Source organism: Populus alba, chromosome 14, assembly GCF_005239225.2.
Source record: "Populus alba chromosome 14, ASM523922v2, whole genome shotgun sequence".
In the NCBI taxonomy this organism is placed as follows: Eukaryota; Viridiplantae; Streptophyta; class Magnoliopsida; order Malpighiales; family Salicaceae; genus Populus; species Populus alba.
In genome coordinates, this window is record NC_133297.1 from 2,678,588 (window position 1) to 2,701,671 (window position 23,084).

General features: G+C 36.4%; 1 protein-coding gene across 1 annotated transcript; it reads left to right on the top strand.

The window, feature by feature from the left end:
* The first annotated feature begins 7,362 nt into the window (after positions 1-7,362).
* Positions 7,363-9,825, top strand: LOC118058021 (patatin-like protein 2). The gene is made up of 7 exons (XM_035070751.2): positions 7,363-7,648; positions 8,010-8,191; positions 8,314-8,500; positions 8,612-8,773; positions 8,864-9,166; positions 9,288-9,460; positions 9,549-9,825. Exons 1-7 carry the CDS (start codon positions 7,487-7,489, stop codon positions 9,625-9,627), a joined length of 1,248 nt encoding a protein of 415 aa, XP_034926642.1. The 5' UTR covers positions 7,363-7,486; the 3' UTR covers positions 9,628-9,825.
* The last annotated feature ends 13,259 nt before the right edge of the window (positions 9,826-23,084 follow it).

Genomic DNA, 23,084 nt, shown 5'->3' on the forward strand with positions numbered 1-23,084 from the left:
TCCCCCCGAACAGACAGTGGGGAAGAAGGAAAAAGAAAGCTTATTTAAATGGCGTTTGTCCCCCTCTCCTACCGACCGGACCAAAGCCCACACGCCGTTGAAGACATTGGCCGACCACCCGCCGCGCACCACACCGGGACCGAAGCCCACACGCCTTGACAGTCGCGCCCAATGGCCGACCAGCCTACACCTTGGTTCGCCCCAAGGCTCCTTCTCCCCCTATAAAAGCAGGTGACCCGAAGAAAAGAGGGACGAGAAAAAAGAAAGAGAAAGAGGAGGTAGAGGAGAAAGAAAGAAAAACCGAGACAAAGGAGGAGAGAGAGAGAGAAACCGAAGGAGAGAAACCGAAGGAGAGAAACCACTTAACTAAAAAACCAGAAACAAAAGGAACCCAAAGTTGAGAAGCTTGGGAAAGCTGACACCAGGAGGGAACTGAAGAAACCGAAACCGAAGCAGCAAACCGGGGGAACAACGACGAACCGTTGACAACAACCGCACCCTCCGCTGTTCGAACAGCCGCAGCCCTGCCCACAGCCACCGTTCGCGAGCCACAGCACCACCAGCAACCGCCTCCTCCTCGCCAGGTACGCCTCTTCCCCCTGCATTTTCTTCCTTTTGCTGCCTAAGTTTTCCTCCTGCATGCAGAATCGTTTCTGCATGCAGGAGGTGGGGAGGGAAAATAATTCCCTCCCCCCCCGTTTAGTTTGCTGGGCCAGGCTGATGCTGGCCCAGCGTTGTTATTTTCTTCTCTGGGCCAGACGGGGTCTGGCCCAGAAGTTTTTTGGGGTGGGCCAGAATGGTTCTGGCCCAGCCCTGTGATCTGGGCCGGTCGGGCCCAGACCAAGGAGTGATTTTTTAGTTGGGCCGAGATCGGCCTAGTTTTATGGTGGGCCGAAGTCGGCCCAATGTTTTTTTTTTTCGGGGCTGTCCGGCCCATTTAGTTGGGCCGGCCCGCCCACTTAACATATTATATTATATGTTATTATATATTATATGATATATGTGTGTATATATATAAAAATTAAAAAAAAAATATTCTGAAAAATCTTTAAAAATATTGTTGATTTTCCTGCATGTTTTGGTCAAAAGTGTTTAATGTTGGTTTGTATTTTTATACCGTAAAGATACAAAACCAGTGTTAAAAAATACCCGGTTTTCGTCCAAATATCAAAGATTTCAGAATAAAAAATGTTTTTGCTTTCAAAAAATATTCTAAAAAATCCCTAAAAAATGTTGTTGATTTTTCTGCATATTTTTATCAAAGTGGATTAATATTGGGTTGTATTTTTATACCGTAAGAATACAAACCCAGTATTAAAATACCCGATTTTTGTTAAAACATCAAAAAATAAATATTTTCCAAAAAAGGGTTTTGTTTTCATGCATACGGCCTAGTCTCTCCAATATATATATATAAATATTATAACATCATATTTTCACACAACAAAGAAAATTTTCAAAACAATATATGTATTAGCATGCATTTTGGCTTTAATAACCAGTTTATTTAAGCCATGAGAACTAGGCCAATATTTCAAAAAAAATCAAAAATCTATTTTTTTTTTTTTTGTTTTCTTTTAGTATTTGGGATTACGAATTTATACGTAAAACGTATTCCTAAATATTATTAATGAAATTCTGGTATAGACATTAGAACGGTTAGGATTTTACCCGATAAGATAAAGACCTTCTTACCGAGGAGGATTTTTCTTGAACCATAGACAGACCAACAACTAGAAAAACACGAAAAATACCTTAGATTTTATCAGACAATAAAACAATGCAGCTTACCTTAGGTAGGGCGTATTTGGGGTGCTAATACCTTCCCTTTACGCAACCAGTCCCCGTACCCGATCTTTGAGACCAGTTAGGGTTCCTAGTGACCAAAATACTAGGTGGCGACTCTCTTTCCATTTTCCACCCATAAAAGACAATATTTTCTTGTATCCCCATAGATATAGATAGATTTACATTGTAGATAAGAAAATGGAACAAACAATACATTTTTTCGCCGCGACGCCGCACACGTGCGACAGTCTCCATAAATCTCTGTATGGTTTGAAACAAGCCCCTCGTGCTTGGTACAACTGGTTGAGTGAGTTCTTACTCTCCATTAGATTTCAGGCATCCAAGGGTGATACTTCTCTGTCTATTCTCTCTCACGATGGTGCCATAATTTACCTGCTTATGTATGTTGATGATATTTTATTAACCGGGAGTAACTCAGTTGTGCTTTATAGATTGATTACTTTGCTGCAATCAGAATTTAAGCTTTGGGATTTGGGTTATGTTCATTTCTTCTTGGGCATTAAAGTTAAACCTACTACTATGGGTATCTTATTAAGCCAACATAAGTATGCCCTCGATATCATCCAACGAGCAGGTATGACTTCATGCAAACTAGTTGATACTCGTCTATCTGCCTCCTCCAAATTAGGACTCATATCGGGTACTCTCTACTTTGATCCCACACGATATCGACAGATTGTTGGGCATTACAATATCTTACCTTCACTAGACCTGATATCTATTATGCAATCAACAAGGTCTGTCAATTTATGCATGCCCCCACTGAGGATCATTGGTTTGCTGTTAAACGCATCCTGCGTTACCTCTAGGCTACAGCAACTTATGGTCTGCACATCACTAGGGATTCTCCTTTGTCTCTTCATGGTTTCACATATGCTGATTAGGTTGGTAGTATTGACGATCGCAAATCCGTAGGTGGTTATCTTGTGTACCTTGGCTCTACCCCTATCTCATGGAAATTCGAGAAACAACACACTGTTGCAAGGTCTTTTATTGAAGCGGAATACAAAGCCTTAGCTGATGGTACTGCTGAGATTTTATGGATTCACTCATTATTGATAGAACTTCGGATCCCTTCTTCGATTGTGACCATATTATGGTGTGATAATTTAGGAACCACTTTCTTATCTGCAAATCCAGTATTTCACACTCGTACTAAACATGTTGAAGTTGATTATCACTTTGTCCGTGATCGTGTTACTAAGCAAGAAATTCAGGTACGGTTTATCTCTTCCAAAGATCAACTAGTTGATGTCCTTACCAAGCCTCTTCCTCCAATCTTGTTTGTTTACTTTCGATCGAAGCTTCGGGTGGAATCTCCACCTTCAGCTTGACGAGGTGTATTAAGGAAAGAGACCCTATACAATGTAAACACTTATATAGTAATAGTTATAGTATGTAATACATCCCACCATTATATTGTACACAACCCTACAAGTATAAATACAAAGCTTGGCTGCTACCCTTAGGCAACCAACACAATTAAACACAAAACTATCTCTCAATTAATCTTAACTTTCAGTACGTATCAATCATTTAAGGAGTAAGGACCTTAAAATTTTTTTTAAAAAAAGAAGGAATCCATTCACTTTAAAAATTAAAACTTTGTTTTTTTTTTCCTTTCTTTCAATAAAGTGAGAATCATATATAAAGTAGCCCCACCAATTAATAGATGGAGGATAAAAGAGAAAGAAGAATACAACGGTGAAGCAAAAAGGATAGCGAACAAAGTTAAAACTTTGTTGAATTCTTTAATAAATAACATTAATATTATTTAAATATATTGCAAATAAGTGAGAAATTGATTTCAAAAAACCTTTGAATGATACCCATACCCTTCTAAAAGCTCGTAATTATATCAAATTTAACTTCTAATATTTTAAAAATTATAAACAAACTTATTCAATGTTTTTGGACTCAAGCAAGTTGGATTTATCGTGTCAACTAAATATTTTGTGGTTATTATAGATATCCGCAGATTAAGTTTATATTGCAAATTATAATGGATCCACATTTAGAAATGAACCTACATCATGAACTGCAAGTGTGATGACACCCTTAATGTTATGTCTAATTTGCATACCTTGCACTGCTTTTTAAACTTAATCCACAAACAATCAAATATAAAGACAAAAGGAGTATAGGGCATACGGGTCCGGTCGGGTTGATTGAGTGTTAAAAATCCCAAACTGCCACCCAACCCGTGATATCCATTTCTATCCTTTAGATTCCTTTTAGTATTTCAAACAAAGGATGAAACAATTATCACTTCTGAACCTCAAAACTAATATCAAATCATGCAAACGGTGATGAAACATACCCAAACAATATTAAGTTCAAAATGAAGTACTCAACAAATACTAAATTAATTCAATAAAAATTATATTCATATAATCATAGTTAAGCTCCATCGAAAATTCTTGAATAATAAAATCACTTCCCAGAAAAATTAAAAGAAATCATATATGATACGATAAACATCACTTTAGATTTGAAGAAATTGACTCCTTGAAGGGTAGTTGTCTCTTGCATAAATTGTTCTACTTTTTTTTTCTCCTCCAAGGTGTTGCCTCCTCTCTATTATAATTGAGTTTATATACCTTTAGTATATCCTTTAAAGACATGGAAATCATTTTCCTTTTCTGCCAGGTATTTTTGCTTAGGTTGTGGGCCGATTTTGAGGAAGTAAACTTGTGAATTACAAATTCTCTATTTCTTGAAAAATTGTAGCCCTTCCAATTCATCTTTCCAACTCATATGGTATTGCATTTTTATTACTTTTAGAATTCCATGTATTGACCAAAAACCAAGATAGTGTTGGCTTCAACATAAATTATTTTTATTCTTATCATTGGTGCGTCAAGAATATCACTACTTGTATCTAATTTTTTTTCTTCAAAGTGAGCTGCATTAAATATTTAATAGGATGTCACTAGTTAGAAACATCACAAAATTCAAGTTTATAATAATAATAATAATAGCCTTTAATTTTCTAAAGATAAATTACAAAAATCTTATTAAATTAAATATTTTAAAAAAATCTTACTTCGGACACAAACTAATTACATTTGAATTGAAGATTTTCCTGTCTGATTTCAAATTCAAAAGTCTTGAATGTTCATGCAGGTCAGCAGATGTTTTATTCCCTGCAGAACTCTCCCCTTTGTTTCAATATTTCCCAGTAATCTCTTCTTATTTGGTCTCTGTTAACATGTCATCTATTTAATTAAATAAAAGAAATAAACAACACGTGACCACATAATACAAAACCATTTTGCAAAAAAGATGAGACGATGTTGCTTAAGTCCCATAGACGGCCAGAAGATTTGATTTGAGAAATTGCCAAGGACTTGATATCCTTGCGTTCTTATCTTCAAGATCTCAAAGTCTGTCCTTCTGCATGGCTGCTGGGAACGATACCTTGACCTCTAATAGTCATATTTTTTTTAAGGTAATCGGTAAATATTATTGATGAAAAACTAGCCATTTAGAGGATGAACATGAAAGAAAAACAAAGGGATTTCAAATAAAAACAATAGCATAGAAGAAGGAAAAGTAAAAGTTGACATAAGTGAACAATCTATCTAAGAACATCAGCAAACAGGAATCTAGCAGATCATTACCCGTGTAATAAAAATTTTCTTCATAGCTTTTTAACCAAGTTGATATTTAGTGAACAGTTAAAGAAAAACATGATCTTCTGTTACAAAATAATATAAATTATATTTTAGGTCTTCATCTAACAATTTAAACTATTGGGTTGAGATATTTTTTTAACATAGTATCAAAACCTTATTAATCAAGCAGTCACGAATTTGAATCTCACTAACCTCATTCTATTTGATAAAAAATTAAGCACAATGTAGTGTGTGCTCGTACAAGTTTCAAGCCAAAAAAGCTTTTACTTGAAGGAATGAGTTAGAGAATAATATAAATCATACATAAGAACCTCATCTAATCGCTTTAGCTATTGAGTTGAGATGATAATTTCGCTTGGTATTAGAGTTTTATTGACTAAACGATTACAAGTTCAAATCCTATCACTCTCATTGTATTTAATAAAAATTAAGCACAAATAATATTAGCATATATAAATTTCAAGCCAAAAAGACATTTACTTAAAAATTATATTAAAAAATAATATAAATTATATATTGAGAACTCATCTAATAATCCTCCAAGCAATGAAGATATCATGTTTTTATCTTGAATCTGGCATTCACCCTCAATGGTGGCAATTGAAACAGTGATATCTGGAACACACCAAAGGCCCCCCCCTCCTCTAATTGTCATTCATTTATCATTCTGTTTCGAAGAAACTAACAAGTTCAAGGATTTTCTACAAAGCGAACATTAATCTACTGCACCCATTAACATGTGGTATACCAGTCTACAACATTCATTTTCCAAGGCATGTATGGTCGTTGAAAAAACAATAATTACGAAAACTATATATGGTTTTCATGCTATTCTTCATACATTATTCAATCTTCTTTCAGTCAAAAATGAAGAAAACGTTTTTTTTCTGTGTTTTTATCTTTAGCTATAATGACGAGACTTCGGTTACAAAATTTTCCAAACACATGTTTCTTCAAAATTCATGTTTATTGTGGATTATCACCTCGAAAATGTTTCCTTTTTAAAATAATACACACACGCATGCATATATACCAGTCTACAACATTCATTTTCCAAGGCATGTATGGTCGTTGAAACAAGAATTACGAAAACTATATATATGGTTTTCATACTATTCTTCATAGATTATTCAATCTTCATTTCAATTAAAATATATTAAAAAATAATATAAATTATATATTGAAAACTCATCTAATAATACTCCAAGCAATGACGATATCATGTTTTTATGCCCCCCCTCATTGTCATTTATTATTCTGTTTCGAAGAAACTAACAAGTTCAAGGATAACCCATTTTCCAAGGCATGTATTGTCGTTGAAAAAACTATTACGAAAACTATATTTTCATGCTATTCTTCGTAGATTATTCAATCTTCTTTCAATTAAAAATGAAGAAAAGGTTTTTTTTCTGTGTTTTTATCATTAGCTATTATGACGAAACTTCGGTTACAAAATTTCCCAAACACATGTTTCTTCAAATTTCATGTTTATTGTGGATTATCACCTCGAAAATGTTTCTTTTGAAAACAATACACACACGCATGTGTGTGTGTGTGTGTATGCCTCCATGACTTTTTCAATCATGAAAGCAACTAGAGTGGCTTATTTGTAATTGACTGCTTTTTCGTGGCATACAAGACTTGTTAACAAGGTTTTGAATTAATTTATTTCGCCGTGTGGAAGAAAACCTACCATTCCCATTTCGTTGTCATCTTTGTTTGATTAATAAATTGAAATCTTCAATTACTAATCCCTCGTCCTTAACTTCATGGTCCAACTTGAACCGTGTCCAGGAAAATTATACAAGGTTAAATTTGGGCGAGCTAGAAAAATCTTTCGACTTAATTGAAAATTCCATGCTTCATGAAGCACAGAAGTCTATAAATACCTCCACACTCCCTTTGGGATATTACAAGTTTCAAAACTTAATTAGATTTCAGCACTAGCTATATACATCTCCCAAGGCTCTCAGAAAGTTTAAGCTAAACACCTCAAACTCTTTCGCTTCTAGGCTCTCGATCAGTACTATTAGCTAGCAATGCCTATAAATTCCTCCTCAATCTCTCATATCGAGACTTTAAGATCACCCATTCAACCCCCAACTTTTGGAAACCAAATCACTGTTCTTAGCATCGATGGAGGTGGAATAAGAGGAATCATACCAGGAACTATCCTTGCCTTTTTAGAGTCCGAGCTTCAGGTAGTCTAGAAATCGGTCTCTTTAAGAACGTATTGTTGCATGTCAAATAGAGCTGCAAGCTCATGATGATAATATAAAATAGAGTAGAATAAGAAACTACAGGGAACGATTCCTTGGTCCACTTGAGGTCTTGCATGCAGCCTTTGCCCACCTTCCACGGAGGCTGTTTGTTTTGTAGTTTTATGCTTTTGGTTTTACCTTTTTATTAATAGTTTCATCAAAACAATACATCACACTTGCATGCAGGATAATAGTTTATTTATATCGGTATATAATTGTAATGTTTAATTACTTTCTCCAGGTATAAAATATAGTGTGTTTTGCTATCACTGACTAGTGTGTTTTGCTATTCAAATTGTAGAAGCTGGATGGTGCAGACGCAAGACTTGCAGACTACTTTGATGTGATTTCAGGCACCAGCACCGGTGGCCTCGTGACTGCTATGCTAGCTACCCCTAATGAGCAAAACCGCCCTTTATTTGCCGCCAAAGACATCAATGACTTCTACCTTGAGAACTGCCCTAAAATCTTTCCCCAGGACGGGTAATAATCCCAGATATGAATGCCATAATAATGAGTTAAATATAGTATATCAAGTGCTTTAAAACTACTTTTCTTTTCTCCTTCAAATGTCTAGATACTAACTGTATACTCTCTGGCAATAGGTCTCCATTGGCTTCTGCAGGAAAACTGATCAAGAGTTTGGCAGGACCACAATACGATGGCAAATTTCTTCATAGCATTGTGAAGGAAAAATTGGGAGATAAACGCCTGCACCAGACCATGACAAACATTGTGATCCCAACTTTTGACATCAAGCGCCTTCAGCCAACAATCTTTTCAAGCTATCAGGTCCGTTATATATAGAAACACAACTCTTAAAATTCTATGTGTTACTTGAGAAAAAAAATCGGTTCACACAGCAAAATATGTCCTTACAAGACGTACCGCTTTATTCTTTAGGTGAAGAACAACCCATCCACGGATGCCCTTTTATCTGATATATGCATCGGTACTTCAGCTGCCCCAACCTACCTCCCTGCCCATTATTTTGAAACCAAGGACCCCTCAGGCAAAGTGAGAGAGTTCAATCTGATTGATGGTGGTGTGGCAGCAAATAATCCAGTATGTTCATCATTTATCTTCAGCTCTTGAACTTGCATAACTCTTAACATATTGATGAATCCTATCATTAATTTCCTTTTGAATTTCCAGACTTTAGTTGCCGTGAGCGAAGTTTCCAAGGAAATCACTCGGAAGAATCCTGACTTCTTCCCCACAGCGCCTATGGATTATGGTCGATTCCTAGTCCTTTCCTTGGGGACTGGTACGGCAAAATCTGAAGAAAAGTATGATGCAGATGAAGCAGCCAAGTGGGGTATCTTGGGATGGTTGACTAGTGACAATTCTACTCCCTTAGTGGATGTGTTTACAGAAGCTAGTGGCGACATGGTTGATCTTCATATTTCCACTGTTTTCCAAGCCCTGCACTGTGAGGAAAATTATCTTCGAATTCAGGTGTATATCACGCTCATGTGGTTATTCAAGATACCAAATTATATTCTCCCACGAAATAATTAAAACTAATTAAAATATAGAAAACGAAGAACCCTGACTACAAGATATGTGTGAAATGCAGGATGACACGCTGACCGGAACACTTTCGTCCGTGGATGTTGCCACGAAAGAGAATTTGGAGAATCTTGTGAAAGTGGGTGAGAAATTGTTGAAAAAACCAGTATCAAGGGTGGATTTAGGCACTGGAGTCTTTACACCTGTTGATAAGATGACAAATGAAGAGGCTCTCATAAAGTATATATCTCCTCAAGTCTATATATTATAGTGATTTCTATGGCATCTTATTTCATCTTGCTGATTTTTTTTTTGTTTGACTGTATAGGATGGCTAAATTACTGTCACGGGAGAAGCATCTTCGTGATTCTAGGTCACCAGTTGGAAAAGTTGCTACTTCGAAGTGAATATGATTCGTACACTAGATTGTCCAGAAAATTAATTAGAAGCAAATTATTAAATTTGGAAGAAACACTAAGGAGATTATCTGCATTATGTAATTCTGCTGTTTTTATTTTTTTATTGTTACAAGAAATGAATAATATGTAATTCTTTCCGTCGTTAAATATGAAACATCGCAGAATGCTGTTGCACTTTTAAATATATTTTTGCTTGCTCATCTTCTTAAAATTTTGTTTACCTTTTGTTCTTCTTGCCTTGTGGTCTGACAGCTCAACGTGTTTATCGTTGTTTTGGCTGTACATACATACATCAATGCACGCACATATCCAAACCTACTTATTCTTTCTGAGCTTGGATATGATCATATCCATTGATTCTTACATAGAATCTTTGTCTAATTTTCCCGTTTCCTAGATTTTCCTTAGCAAGACCATGTAGATATTTTCCTCGTATTTTTTCCGACAATGCTTTGATTACCTTTGTCACATAAGGAAATAATGAGCAGGTACCCGAAAGATAAAAGAAAACGAACGAAAGTGTCAACTATCCAAAAGATAAAATAACACATATTTCACCCATAAATTGTTTCTCCGAATTGGATAGCCAGCCAGAGAAACGAATTTTACCGGGGTTGTGGAAAGATCTTCGGACACTGATTCAGGCAAAAATCCTTGATGTCATTGGCAGCATTTTGGCCTGTATGTCTATGCAGTTGCAGCAGCTTTTAAAACAAACCGCACAACTTGTATATGTGGTAATAACAAAACTTACTTTATTGTTGGTGTGGGACCCATATAAATTGTGTTTGAACCTCAGAATTAAAGAAATCTGCTCTCAGCTGCTTCCCCTTCCCCGCATCCTGCGTCCCATGCAGTGAATTATATTTCACTGTATACTGTTCACTTAAGAGTGACTTCGTTATTCATATAAACAGTGGAGACCCTCTTTATTGTTCAAGCTAAGACCGAGTACAATCCAAAGCTAAATGCATTATATCGGATCTGATCCAGCTAAAAAAAATTATTTTTATTTTTATTTTTTGTCACACCCGACATTGCGACGACCCTAAAAATTAATTATTCTCTTGAATTATGAAAAAAAGAACAAATTTCTGGCATCCGGTTCTTTTAAGGAAAACGGTCTTGTTTAAGGAGTCGCCACCTAGTATTATGATCACTAGGAACCCTAACTGGTCAACAGAGATTCTATGGCTTGGGATTGGTTACATAAAAGGAAAGATATTATCACCCCTTAAACGTTCTGCCTAAGGCAGACTGCATTGCTGGTTTTGTCTTAAATTGTTAAATGTTTATTAGTTTATGCTATGATGATTTGTTTATAATAATTCCAACTCTGGTGTTGGTAAAAATTCGTAGCTACGAAAATTAAATTAGATCAATATTTTTTATTCCCTACTCTAGCACTAGTGAATAAATAAATAAATAAAAATTTATTTTTACCCATGCACATATTTTTTTATTTTTCTAGCTAAATAAAATAAAAATACAACGAATAAAAAATAATATAAATTTAAATCGGTATTTTTATTCCTGACTCTGGTGTCAGTGAATAAACCAATAAATTTACATTATTTCTATTCATGCATACATATTTTTTTTTTTTTTCTATTTTTTATTTTTCTTTTTTATATATTTTTATTTTATTTTATTTTTTTGGACTGGGCTGGACCAGGCAGCCCAGCCTGGTCACTGGCCCAAGCCAATGACCCGGCTGGGCCACACGAAGCACGCGTGAACCAAATCACGCGTGCATGAGCAGCTAATTTTAAGAACAGAAGGCGATAATTAATTAACGAAAAGCAGGGAGAACAAAGCAAAAGACTTACCTGGTTCTTTTTGCAGATAATTCGCGCGAGAATGCTGAGGGAGACGCTCCTGCTTTCAAATTTCCTCTTGCTCCATCTGCTTGTCTCTCACGTTTTATTTCCCTCCTGTTTCTCTGTTTCGGCTTGTTTTTTTTCTTTGCTCTGTTTTCCAGAACACCTCTCTACTCTCTCTTGGCCTGCTTCTTCTTTCTCTGTCTAGTCTCCTTCCCCTGACTTTTCTTCGTGTTCAATTCCCTGTTGAGGCTTTCTTCATTCAGCCCCTCATTGTTTTTTCATTCCTCTCCCCGTTGAAGATTGCATCAGTCAGCCCCTCAGTATTTGTTCGTTATTTACCTCTGCCCTTCTGTGATTTCTCTGTTTTTCCTCCCCGATTGCGTTCTGTCCGTCTGCTCAGGGGTGGGGGTGGTGCAACCGGAGACGAGGCTGGTATTCGTGTGTTAGCTGGCCAATGCTTCTCTCCGTTTCTGTCACGTTTTATTCTCCAGTTTTTCGTGTTCTCTCTGCTCTCCCCTTCTCCGTGGCCTCGAACGAAAGTCAGCTCTTTTCTTTTATTCACTCCTCGGTTCTGCCCCCTTTCCTCTTTACAGTGCTCGCTTTCTCCTCCTCCTTCTCTCTGCCCCGGTTCTGTGATTCCTGCCCCCAGTTATTTTCTTCCTCTGTCCTCCCTGGTTTTTTTGTGTCCTTTTTCCCCCAGGGTATCTTTTTTCGCCCCTCTGTGCATGGCCTATCTCTAGCTTTTATATAGCCAGAGAATGCCATGCGGTCACCTCTAAATAATGAGGTGACCGACCGTTTGCAGAAATAATGAGGGACTGAGGATCGTGCAGTGTCCGTTTCTGGTTTTGAAGAAGACGAACAGTGTCTCTTGAAACGGCGCCGCCTGTGAAACGTGGCCATTTTACATTTTGACCCGTGCAGTTTCGAGTCCTGTAATTAAGCCCCTGGTTTAAACTTTAATTTCCCTTGCATTTCGGCGCCTTTTACAAGTTAGTCCTTATACTTTAATCTGCTGCAATTGTGCCCCCAATTAACCTCAAACTTTGCTATTTTTTTAATTAAACCCTTAATTGGATTAATTAAATCAATCCCAAGCTTAATTAAGTCTCAAAACTTATCAATCCTCCAATCAAACCCTTAATTAAATTAATTCCAAGCTCCATTAAGTCTCAAAACTTATTAATTCTCCAATTAAACCCTTAATTGGATTAATTAAATTAATTCCAAGCTTAATTAAGTCTCAAAACTTATTAATTCTCCAATTAAACCCTTAATTGGATTAATTAAATTAATTCCAAGCTTAATTAATTCTTAAAACTTATTAATTCTCCAATTAAATCCTTGATTGGATGAATTAAATTAATTTCAAGCTTAATTAAGTCTAAAAATTTATCAATTCTCCAATTAAACCCTTAATTGGATTAAATAAATTAATTCCAAGCTTAATTAGATTAATTCCAAAGTTTAATTAAACCCCAAAACTTCTAATCATATTGCCCTTAACCCAAATTTTAATTCATTCTTCATTTATTTCATTTTACTTGTTTTTTCATCATTATTTTTTTTTTTCATCAATCAATTTTTTTTTATGCTTTTTCAGTAAATAAAATAATAAAAATAAAAATAAAATGGTCAAAAATTGGGTTATGACATTTTTAATTGTGTTTTATTCAAAAAATTAGAAAGAGATCATTTGATGACGTAGTATTTGCAGAATTTGATCGCAATCCGTATTTTGTTCATAATGATATTTTACCTGATTTTGTTGCGTACTTAAAGAAACCAAGGAAACTATAGTATCCACTATTCTGGCCGGATCGGGTCCAGTTCAAAGCTAAATGCATTGAACCAGGTCCGACCCATTTAAAAAAATATTCAATTTTTATTTTTATTTTTAATTGTTTTTTTATTCAAAAAATTAGAAGAAGATCGCTTGATGACGTAACATTTGCAGAATTTGATTGCAATCCCAATTTTGTTCTTGATGATATTTTACCTGATGTTGTTGCGTGCTTAAAGAAACCAAGGAATTTGTAGTCCTTGTTGGATGAATTTCGCATGTGATGGAATTGTAGATAGTTTAATGGAACAATAAAAAATATTTTATATAAGTATTATTTATTTCATGATATAATAATAGTAGTTAAATCTACAATATTTAAATTAAAAACAATCAATACACACACATATTTTATAACCTCAATTTGAAAAGTATTCTTTTAACCAAATACATTAAATTACTTTTTGTTCAACTTCAATTTCAACCACAGTTTTAATCAAACATATATAAATATTAAACCAATCTCAACTAAAAGTATATTTTATAAAACAATTTTTTTCAAATCACAACCACAAAAGCTACCATAATACCAAACATAGAAGTAAAAGAGAGATCGCAAAGACCCTGTAGGGAGAAAATTAAATTAAATTGTTTTCTTGAGAAAAGGGATAGAAATATAAGTATAATGTAAGACTTGAGGAACAAAATAGTTTTTGAGAAGGGAACTAAAAGCTTGTTTGATTGGTTTTTCACCATTTTTTATCGGGTTTCTATTTGGTTGCATATTTTGGATTCAAACTTTTTTTATACAAAAAATAACATTTTAAAATCTTCTGATGACATTAAATTATGGTGTAATAAGACATCTTAGGTAATCTTTTTATTTTTGTTTTTGTTGTAGTAGATTAATTTTTTTATTTTATTTTTTTCTAAGTTTGTTTTTTTGTTTGTTTGTTATGTTACTGTATTTTGCTTTGATTATTGGTTTTATAGCCTTTTTAATATATTCTCCATAATTATATATAAAACAAAAAAAAACAAGAAGACGAAGAAAGACTTGCAGGCGAGACTTCACGTGAATTGTAGGTTTGGAAGAAGTAGCTAGGTGAAGTAATCACGAGAGGAAGGAACAAAATGCAATTGGCTTAAATGCTAATTGATCTATAGACGCCTCCTTAATTGTCTACGTCAATTAAGACAGTTTTATTGGATCGATCGATTGAAAACATCTTTAAGGCATGGTGTTGTGTATGTATGGACGCAAACAAAATGAAGCAAGGAAGTCGACGGCATCATTGAGAAGTAAACCTTATTAGAGGCTAAAACGGATGGCGATGTAATGAAAAGTTGCAACTTGCAACGATCAATTTAATAATCCATGGTTAGTTAGTATCGGCGATGAGAAATAAGTGCAGCAGCCATAGAACACATAACCAAGTGGAAACGAAACTGATCCCATCACTGTGGAAATTTGACCACACCCCAATTGTTTTTTCAAGGCTGTAAAGATGATTTCGAGGTGTTTTCTATCGGAAAAGGCCAGAAATAAATAAATATTCGAGTTATGAACGGCTTACATCACCACTCATGATTTCTTATGATCTTTCTACGCTGTCCAGAACCAAATCCTGATTAATTGAATTGATTTTTAAGTAACAGATTTGATTTGAAAGAATTATTTTATTTAGAATGAAATGTATGTATGGTAGAATTAGGAGTGATCATTTTGATATATTTGCATCATTTTTAGCATTTTCAACTTCATCTCAGAAGAATTTAAATTTTCAAATGTATTTTGAACGCGTTCAACTTTTAATGCGTTAATTTTACAATCACTGATTTTTCTTATTGAATCAACGTTGATATTACTCGTTTAAAAAAAAAATACAAAAAAATAAGAAAAAAAATTTTAAAAAAAAAAGAGTTGAGGGACCAATGTGATTGTAGTCAAGCCACACTTCTCCTATAAATACCATGCTACAATGAAAAAGGAGGGGGGAGAAAAATTTTGGGGAGAAACAAAATTTTGGGGGAGAGGGGAGGAAAATTCTGGAGAAAAAATCTAAAATCCTAAAAACAAAACCTACATCTATCTCTGGGGACGGCTGCCGCCTCCCTGACCTTGGCAAAAAAAAATACATACATCTATCTCTGGGTAGTTATCTCTTGCATAAATTGTTCTATTTTTTTCTCCTCCAAGGTGTTGCCTCCTTCTCTTTATTGTATTTGTCACACCCGGACATTACGACGACTAATTAAAATTAATCTAATGGATGGAAAAAGTACAAATATCTGGCATCTTGTGTTTTAGGGGAAAATATCTTGTTTAAAGAGTCATCACCTAATATTATAGTCACTATGAACCCTAACTGGTTAACAAAAATTCTAATGGTACAGGGTTGGTTACACGAAAAAAAAGATATTATCACCCCTTAAACGTCCTACCTGAGGTAGGCTGTATTACTGGTTTTGTCTAAAATTGCTAAAGGTTTGTTTTTGTTTTGTTCTTATGATCTCCCTATAATATTCCTGACTCTAGTGTTTGTGAATATTTATCTATGAATATTTCCAACTCCAACCTTAGTAAATATTGAATAACGCAAAAAGTGCAGTATTCTTGGTTTTGACACCAGTAAATAAATATGCAAATTTTGGATTAAAAAAAAAAGATAAACTATATTTATTTTATTTTATAGGACTAGATCTAGCCCTACCTATATAGGCTAGGCTGGACCCAAACAATCTAGCCTTGTCATTAGCCTAAGCTAGTGACCCGGCCGAGTAGCAGTCATGCGTGACAAAGCAGGCTGGCTATATAACCATATGAAGAATAATTCACTGCTACAGCAGTGAGTGAATTATAATTCATAGCAAAGGAAAGGAAGGAAATGAAGAACTTACATAGCTGGAGACGAAGCCAACTACGTTGGTGCATTGTCTGATCGGGCACTCTCTCATTTGTGTCTTGCTTTCCTCTTCGTCTTCCCTTGTTCTTTGTCTCTTTGTTCTCCCTCTCTCTACTAGTTTCAGTTGGGTTTTGCTGACGCAGAGGAGGATGCTACTTTGGACTGTGGATGGCTGCGGAAGGTTACGACTAAGGAGAGAGTTGTTGTTCCAGTTGTGTTTGCTCATGGTGCAGTATAGAGAAGGTCGATTGCTTGTTGGAGGTGCAACTTGCTTCTGTTCCACGGCCGGTGCAGGACTAGTAGCTAGAGCAAGAGAAGAAGTCCCTACTGTTGTCAACATGAACTAACTTTGCTGCCGTATTTCTCATAAAAGGCAGCCAATCGTGAGGGACATGGATGACGTTGTTGCTGTGGCACAGAGAGAAGAAGTCCCTATTGGACTGGGGGGAAAGAGGAGATGAAGGACTCTCCTATAACACCGGACGAAAGCCTATATGGTGGCTTTTGAAGGTTGAAGGGGGGTGGCAGTAAAAAGTGGAATACCCCCCTTTTTTTGTGTTCTTTTTCTTTTTTCTAGGTTTTTCTTGTAATGGCCTCCTTTTGTTTCATCCTTTGCTTTCTGGGTTTTTCTTTGTTTTTGGTTTTTCTCCCCTGTTCTCTCCTGTTTGTTCTCCCCTTCTCTCCCCTGTGTTTTGTCCTCTACGGTATTTGTTTTCTGGATCCCCTGGTTTGGCTTAATGCTAGCCTTTTTACAAGGCCAGAACAAATGGTTGTTCCCCAGTACATCTCTTCTTTCCTGGGAGGAGGATAAGTTTGGGGATGTTAGTTTTTTGCTGGGACTTAGACGTGAGATTCAATCCTTATCTTCCTAGGATTGTGTTCTTCATGAAGATAGGGATTGATCTTTGTGTTTTGGTATAACTAGTATGCCAGAATTTCTATTTCTTTCACTTCTTTGCAGGCGGATTTGCAGCGTCAAAGGAGGGAAAATAAGAACAATGCATGTTTGAAACGGCGTCGTTTTGGTCCTTAAATGTCCATTTTCAATTTGGTCCTTAAAGTTTTGAGACTTTGAATTCAAGCTCCTGATCTTTTAATTTCAAGATTTACCCTTCTTAAAATTAAATTAAAAACAAGTGGGTGAAAATTAGGTTATAATAGTTGTCGCATGTGTGCAGTGTCACGGCAAAAAAACATGTTTTTCCATTTTCTTAATCTACAATGTAAATCTATCTATATCTATGGGGATACAAGAAAATATTGTCTTTTGTTGGTGGAAAATGGAATGGGAGTCGCCACCTAATATTTTGGTCACTAGGAGCCCTAACTGGTCTCAAAGATCGAGTACGGGGACTGGTTGCGTAAAGGGAAGGTATTAGCACCCCAAATATGACTTACCTAAGGTAAGCTGCATTGTTTTATTGTCTGATAAAATCTAAGGTCTTTTTCGTGTTTTCCTAATTGTTAGTCTGTCCATGGTTCAAGAAAAATCCTCCTCAGTAAGGAGTTCTTTATCTTATTGGGTAAAAAACCTAACCGTTCTAACGTCTTTATATAATAATAAAAAAAAATTTAATATTAGGAAAACATTTTACATATAAATTCGTAATCTCAAATACTAAACGAAAACTAAAAGATTTTTTTTAGAATTTTTGAAATATTGGCCTAGTTCTCGTGGTTCTAACAAACTTGTTGTTAAAGCCAAAATGCATGATAATACATATATTTTTTAAAAAAAAAAAATTTGTTGTACAAAAATATGATGCGATGATTTTTCTTTATTTTGGAGAGACTAGGCCGTATTTTAAAACAAAAAAAACATTTTTTTTTGTAAATATATTTTTTTGATGTTTTTTGATGAAAATCAGGTATTTTAATACTGGATTTGTATCCTTACGGTATAAAAATACAACCCAATATTAATCCACCTTAATAAAAATATGCAGGAAAAATCGACAATATTTTTAAGGACTTTTTTGGAATTTTTTGAAAGCAAAAACATTTTTTATTTTGAAAATCTTTAATGTTTTTTACGAAAACCGGGTATTTTAATACTGAATTTGTATCTCTACGGTATAGAAATACAAACCATTATTAAGCCATTTTGACAAAAAATATGCAGGAAAATCAACAATATTTTTTAAAAGATTTTTCAAAATATTTATTTTATATATATAACATACACACACACATATATATTATAATTTATAATATATAATATAATATATTAAGTGGGTTGGGTCGGCCCAAATGAATGGGCCAAACCCAGCCCCAACAAAGTTTGGGCCGATCTCGGCCCAATTAAAAAAACTCTCTTCAGTCTGGGCCAGCAACGGTCTGACCCAGCGAATGAGGTCCAGCGGGGAGGAGAATTATTTTTCTCCTCCCCGTCTCCTGCATGCAGAACAATTCTGCATGCAGGAGGAAAAAGTCTGCAGCTAAAGAAAATGCAAAGGGGGAGGGCGTGTACCTGGCGTGGAGGAGGCGGTCACTGGTCGGGCTTCCTTGCTGGTGACGCTGCTGTTGTAACCCATTTTTGGGTCCCCGTAAAAAAATAAAATAGATAGCCAAAGAAGGTTAGAAAAAGGACAAGAGGCAGAAGCGCTCGGAAAATGGTCAGAAAATTGGTCAAGGAGTATAAAGATACAAAGATTGGATTTTTGACAAAATATTCTTGAAGGATGAGAACCCTATTGAGAAGAAAATTTTGAATTTTGAGGAGAGAAGCCCAAATTTGGATGTTTATGGGTTTAATTGTTTTTTTATTGGATTTATAGGGGATTTGATTGCAAGAAAATTGATTTTTTAAGTCAATTTGGGCTTTAAATTGAAGAAATTAAAGTCCTGGGGCCAAATTATGATTTTTAGGAATTTATTAAGTCAAATCAGGGGTTTAATTGCATAAATATTGAAGTTTAATGGCCAATTAGGGGTTTAATTGTGAAAATCCGAAACCAGGGACCAATTTGGAAAAGGCGCAAAGATAGGGGGGCTGTTTGGAGTTGATTGAGGGGCCTAATTGAAGAAATTGGAAGTTTATTGATCAATTGAGGGCTAAATTGCATAATTTAGAGGCCAAGGACCAAAGTGGAAAAGGCGGCCAACTTGGCGGACAAGACCGAAATTGTCAGGGACGTAATTGAAAGGAACAAAAAATAATTGGGGGACTGATGTGAACGTTGGCGCATTTCTGGCGCCAAATTTAAATGAAACGGCGCGTTTTCTCCAAAACGACGCCGTTTCATGCGTTTTAAAAAAAGAAAAAAAAAAAAAAAAAAAAAGGACCAAACGGTGCCGTTTTGAACGGCACTGTTTCTCTTCTTCTTCCCCCCCGCAGGCGTAGCAGAGGAGAGGAAAACCGGGGTTTTTGTCCCCGCCTCTCTCCTCACGTGCCATGGCCCGACGCCCCACACTTTGGGACCCCCGAAGCCGAAGCCGCTGGCCGACCACCCGCCGCGCCACCGAACCCGAGAGAAGCACCTTGGCAGCGGCGCCTGCCGACCAGCACGCCTTGTTCCCCCATGCATGCCCCGATATTGCCTATAAATAGAGAAGAAGCAGAGTGAGAAGAGGGAGGAGGACCGATGGAGTGACCCGAAAAAAAAAAAACAACAAAAAAACCGAGACAGTTGAGAGAGAGAGGAAGAGAGAGAGACACCATAACAGAGGAGAGAGTTACCAAAAAACCCAAGAAAACCGAAAGCAAAGGGAAGGTTTGAAACCGGAAGGGAAGTGAGAAAACCGAAACCAAGCAAACGAACCGAGAGGACGTCGCCGGACCACTTGGAATTCGCCGTGAGGAGTCGACAGGAGTAGGTCACTGCCACCGCCTCCACCGCAGCACCGCCAGCAAGCCATCGTCTCCGCCGCGCCAGGTACGCCTCCTCCCCTGCACCTTTTTTTTTATCTTGTTTTATTTCTTGCCCCCTGCATGCAGAATCGTTTCTGCATGCAGGAGGCACGGGGGGGGAAATAATTCTCCCCCCGTTCATTTCTTTTTTTTTTGGGCCAGACAGGGTCTGGCCCAATGATTTGGGTCTGGGCCGGTCTGGCCCAGATTGCGGGTCTGGGCCGGTCCGGCCCAGAAGACAAGACATTGTTGGGCCGAGTCCGGCCCAACGTCTTTTGGGGCTGGAGTCCGGCCCAATTAATTGGGCCGGCCCAGCCCATTTAATATATTATATTATATTATTATATTATTATATTATGCATGTGTGTGTGTATATGTTTTTTTTTTAAATAAAAAAATATAAAAAAATAAAAAAAATTTGAAAAGTAAAAAAAATATATTGTTGTTCTTGGTATATATTGATTTGTTTTTTTTATACTATGGGGATATAATTTCAGTATTTAAAAAACACCTGTTTTCGTAAAAAAAAAAAAAAAAAATGTTTTGTTTTCATGCATACGGCCAATACACTAGCATGTTTTGAATGTTCTTTTTATAAAGAAAAAAAATATTGGAAGCTTTGAAAATGTGTTTTCGCATAGATTTCTTAAACACAAAAATCATTTTTTGCATTTGTGGATTTTACAACCCGTTTGTAAAACTCCAAAGGGTATTGGCCAATATTCCAAAAAAACTATAAAAATCTTATTTTGGGAGGAGAAGTTGTGATTATTGTTCACCGCTAATGTTTGGATGAAGAAATCCTTAAAAGGACGAACATCCAAAATATTATCGGGAGTAATAAATCAACGCACATGTTTGAAAGAAGCTTTGGCTGCAATCGAGAATATTTCAAAATTATTTTTTTTCTCCACGGTTTACGAGCCGTGAAAAGTAATTTTTTTAGGAATTGTGAAATTTTCTTCGTTCTTTTTATTCTCTTTTCCTTGCGATTTACGAGTTGACGGGATTAGAAAACACCAACACCATAGACTATAGAGCAAACCAAACACCAAGCAGCTTACCTTAGGTAGGGCGTATTAGGGGTGCTAGTACCTTCCCTTTACGCAACCAGTCCCTTGCCTTAGAATTTCTGAAAGACCAGTTAGGGTTCCTAGTGACCAAATACTAGGTGGCGACTCCCACGAACGAATTCAAAGCAAACGCAACAACGAGAAAAATCGCCAGCCGATGTCACGCGCCAGGATTTTTTTTTTGGGTGCGACAGAATGGCGACTCCGCTGGGGAAAGGTATTGTTTTCAACTTTATCGGACTAAGCTTTGTATTTTGATGTGTTTAAGTTTTTTTTTTTTTTTTTTTTTTTTTGTACTTTGTTTTATTTTATTTGTGTTTTATTCATGCATTGTATATAATTCTCTCATGCATCACAAGTTTTAATTTTTGAAAGCACACACAAGCTTTAGGTTAGGTGGGGGACTAGCAGCTTACCTTACGACTTGAGTCAAGGTTGAAGTTTGTGTAAACCCCAACTCTTTGTTGAGTGCTTAGACTGGTAATAGTTGGACACGTGCCAACCAATTACCTGCTGGGCCCCTATATTGCCTTTACGAGGGCAATCACTGGGACAACAAGAGACCCTTTTAGAGACCAAATAGCAAACCTACCCTGTCTCACGTAAAATAAATAGAACTTGTCTTTAAGTTGTATGTGCTATCGTTGTTTGCATCTGAGCAAAATCACGATTCTTGTTCCATTATACAAGAGTTACGATTATTTTGTCACCCCTCGAAGGGCGAGTTCATCATATAGATTACATATTCATACATTTATCATGCATGTACCGGGTTGAAAGGTAGGTCCCCCGCACAAGCTGTGCTGCACGTGATTAAAGAAAGATGATGGGAGCAAAGAAAAATGTCAGATAGAGGCTCATTACCAGATTGAGGTTGGGAGCATCAAAGGCGAAGTAGCTGGACTCAGATTTGCTCGAGCAAGTGTTGAGCATTAAATGGAAAGAGAATGTCTGCACAGTCTTCTGTGGGAACACTGCTTGTCCACGTTCAATTGAAGCTGCCTCTCCTTTTCAGTCATGAACAACAACAACAATGCCTTCAGTCATCAACTAATGATAACTTTGGTTCTTGCTTTGTTGCACTCTTAAGTGTTCATTGCCTCCACATCATCTAATGGAACCAAATGACTACTAGCCTCTTGTACATGGTGCATTAGTCTTCTTTGAAGCTACCCCAATTATGAGCTCAATTCCATTTCAGCAGCACAAGATGTTGGTCTGAAAAACCATGATTAGACACTGAACTTCTACGTGGCAGAGCTCTCTCTAGAAAAATCCATTTATGGCTCTGCAAATTGGGAATGCAAGAGGGGATTTATAAGTTGCATATGCTACAAATGTTTCTCTCATCAGTTTCAGCACGAAGACATCTTAGTAGGTTGAAGAGCCAGACCTGGTCCGAAAAATATGAGCAGACATCAAACTTCAACGTAGCAGAGCTCTCTCGGCAGGAATCTGTTTGTGGATCTGCAAGTGGGAAATCCAAGAAAGAACACAGTAGTTTCAGATCATCTATGATTTTCCTCCAAACAGTGTCAGTACTAAAACGTAAAAGTAGAGAGAAGAGACATGCCTAGACTGAAAAACATGAAGAATACTGAAACTTCAACAGAGCAGGACTTCCTCTATAGGTGTTTGTTTGCTGCACTGTCAGTGAGAAATTGAAGAGGGGACAAAGGAGTTTTAGATTCATCAGGTGCTCTTCCAATAGAGGCAATGTGTGATTTCACGTCGGTAGTGGCGATACTACAAGTTTCTGGGCGCTGCCAAGATTACCAAGCTGTTGGAAAGTTTTCTAACAATCCGCAGCCAACCACAACAACATTGGAAGATTGAAATGATGTTGTGAGGATTTGCCGAAGAATTGAACAAGCTATGAAGAGAGGAAAGATTGAAGGATCTGCCATGGATTCCAGAACAATGATGAGAGGTGAATCAGGAGATGACTTTGACGGTGTGAAACCTTAATTATGTGGTCTAGCCAGGTCTCACGGTAGCATCAATTGCTCA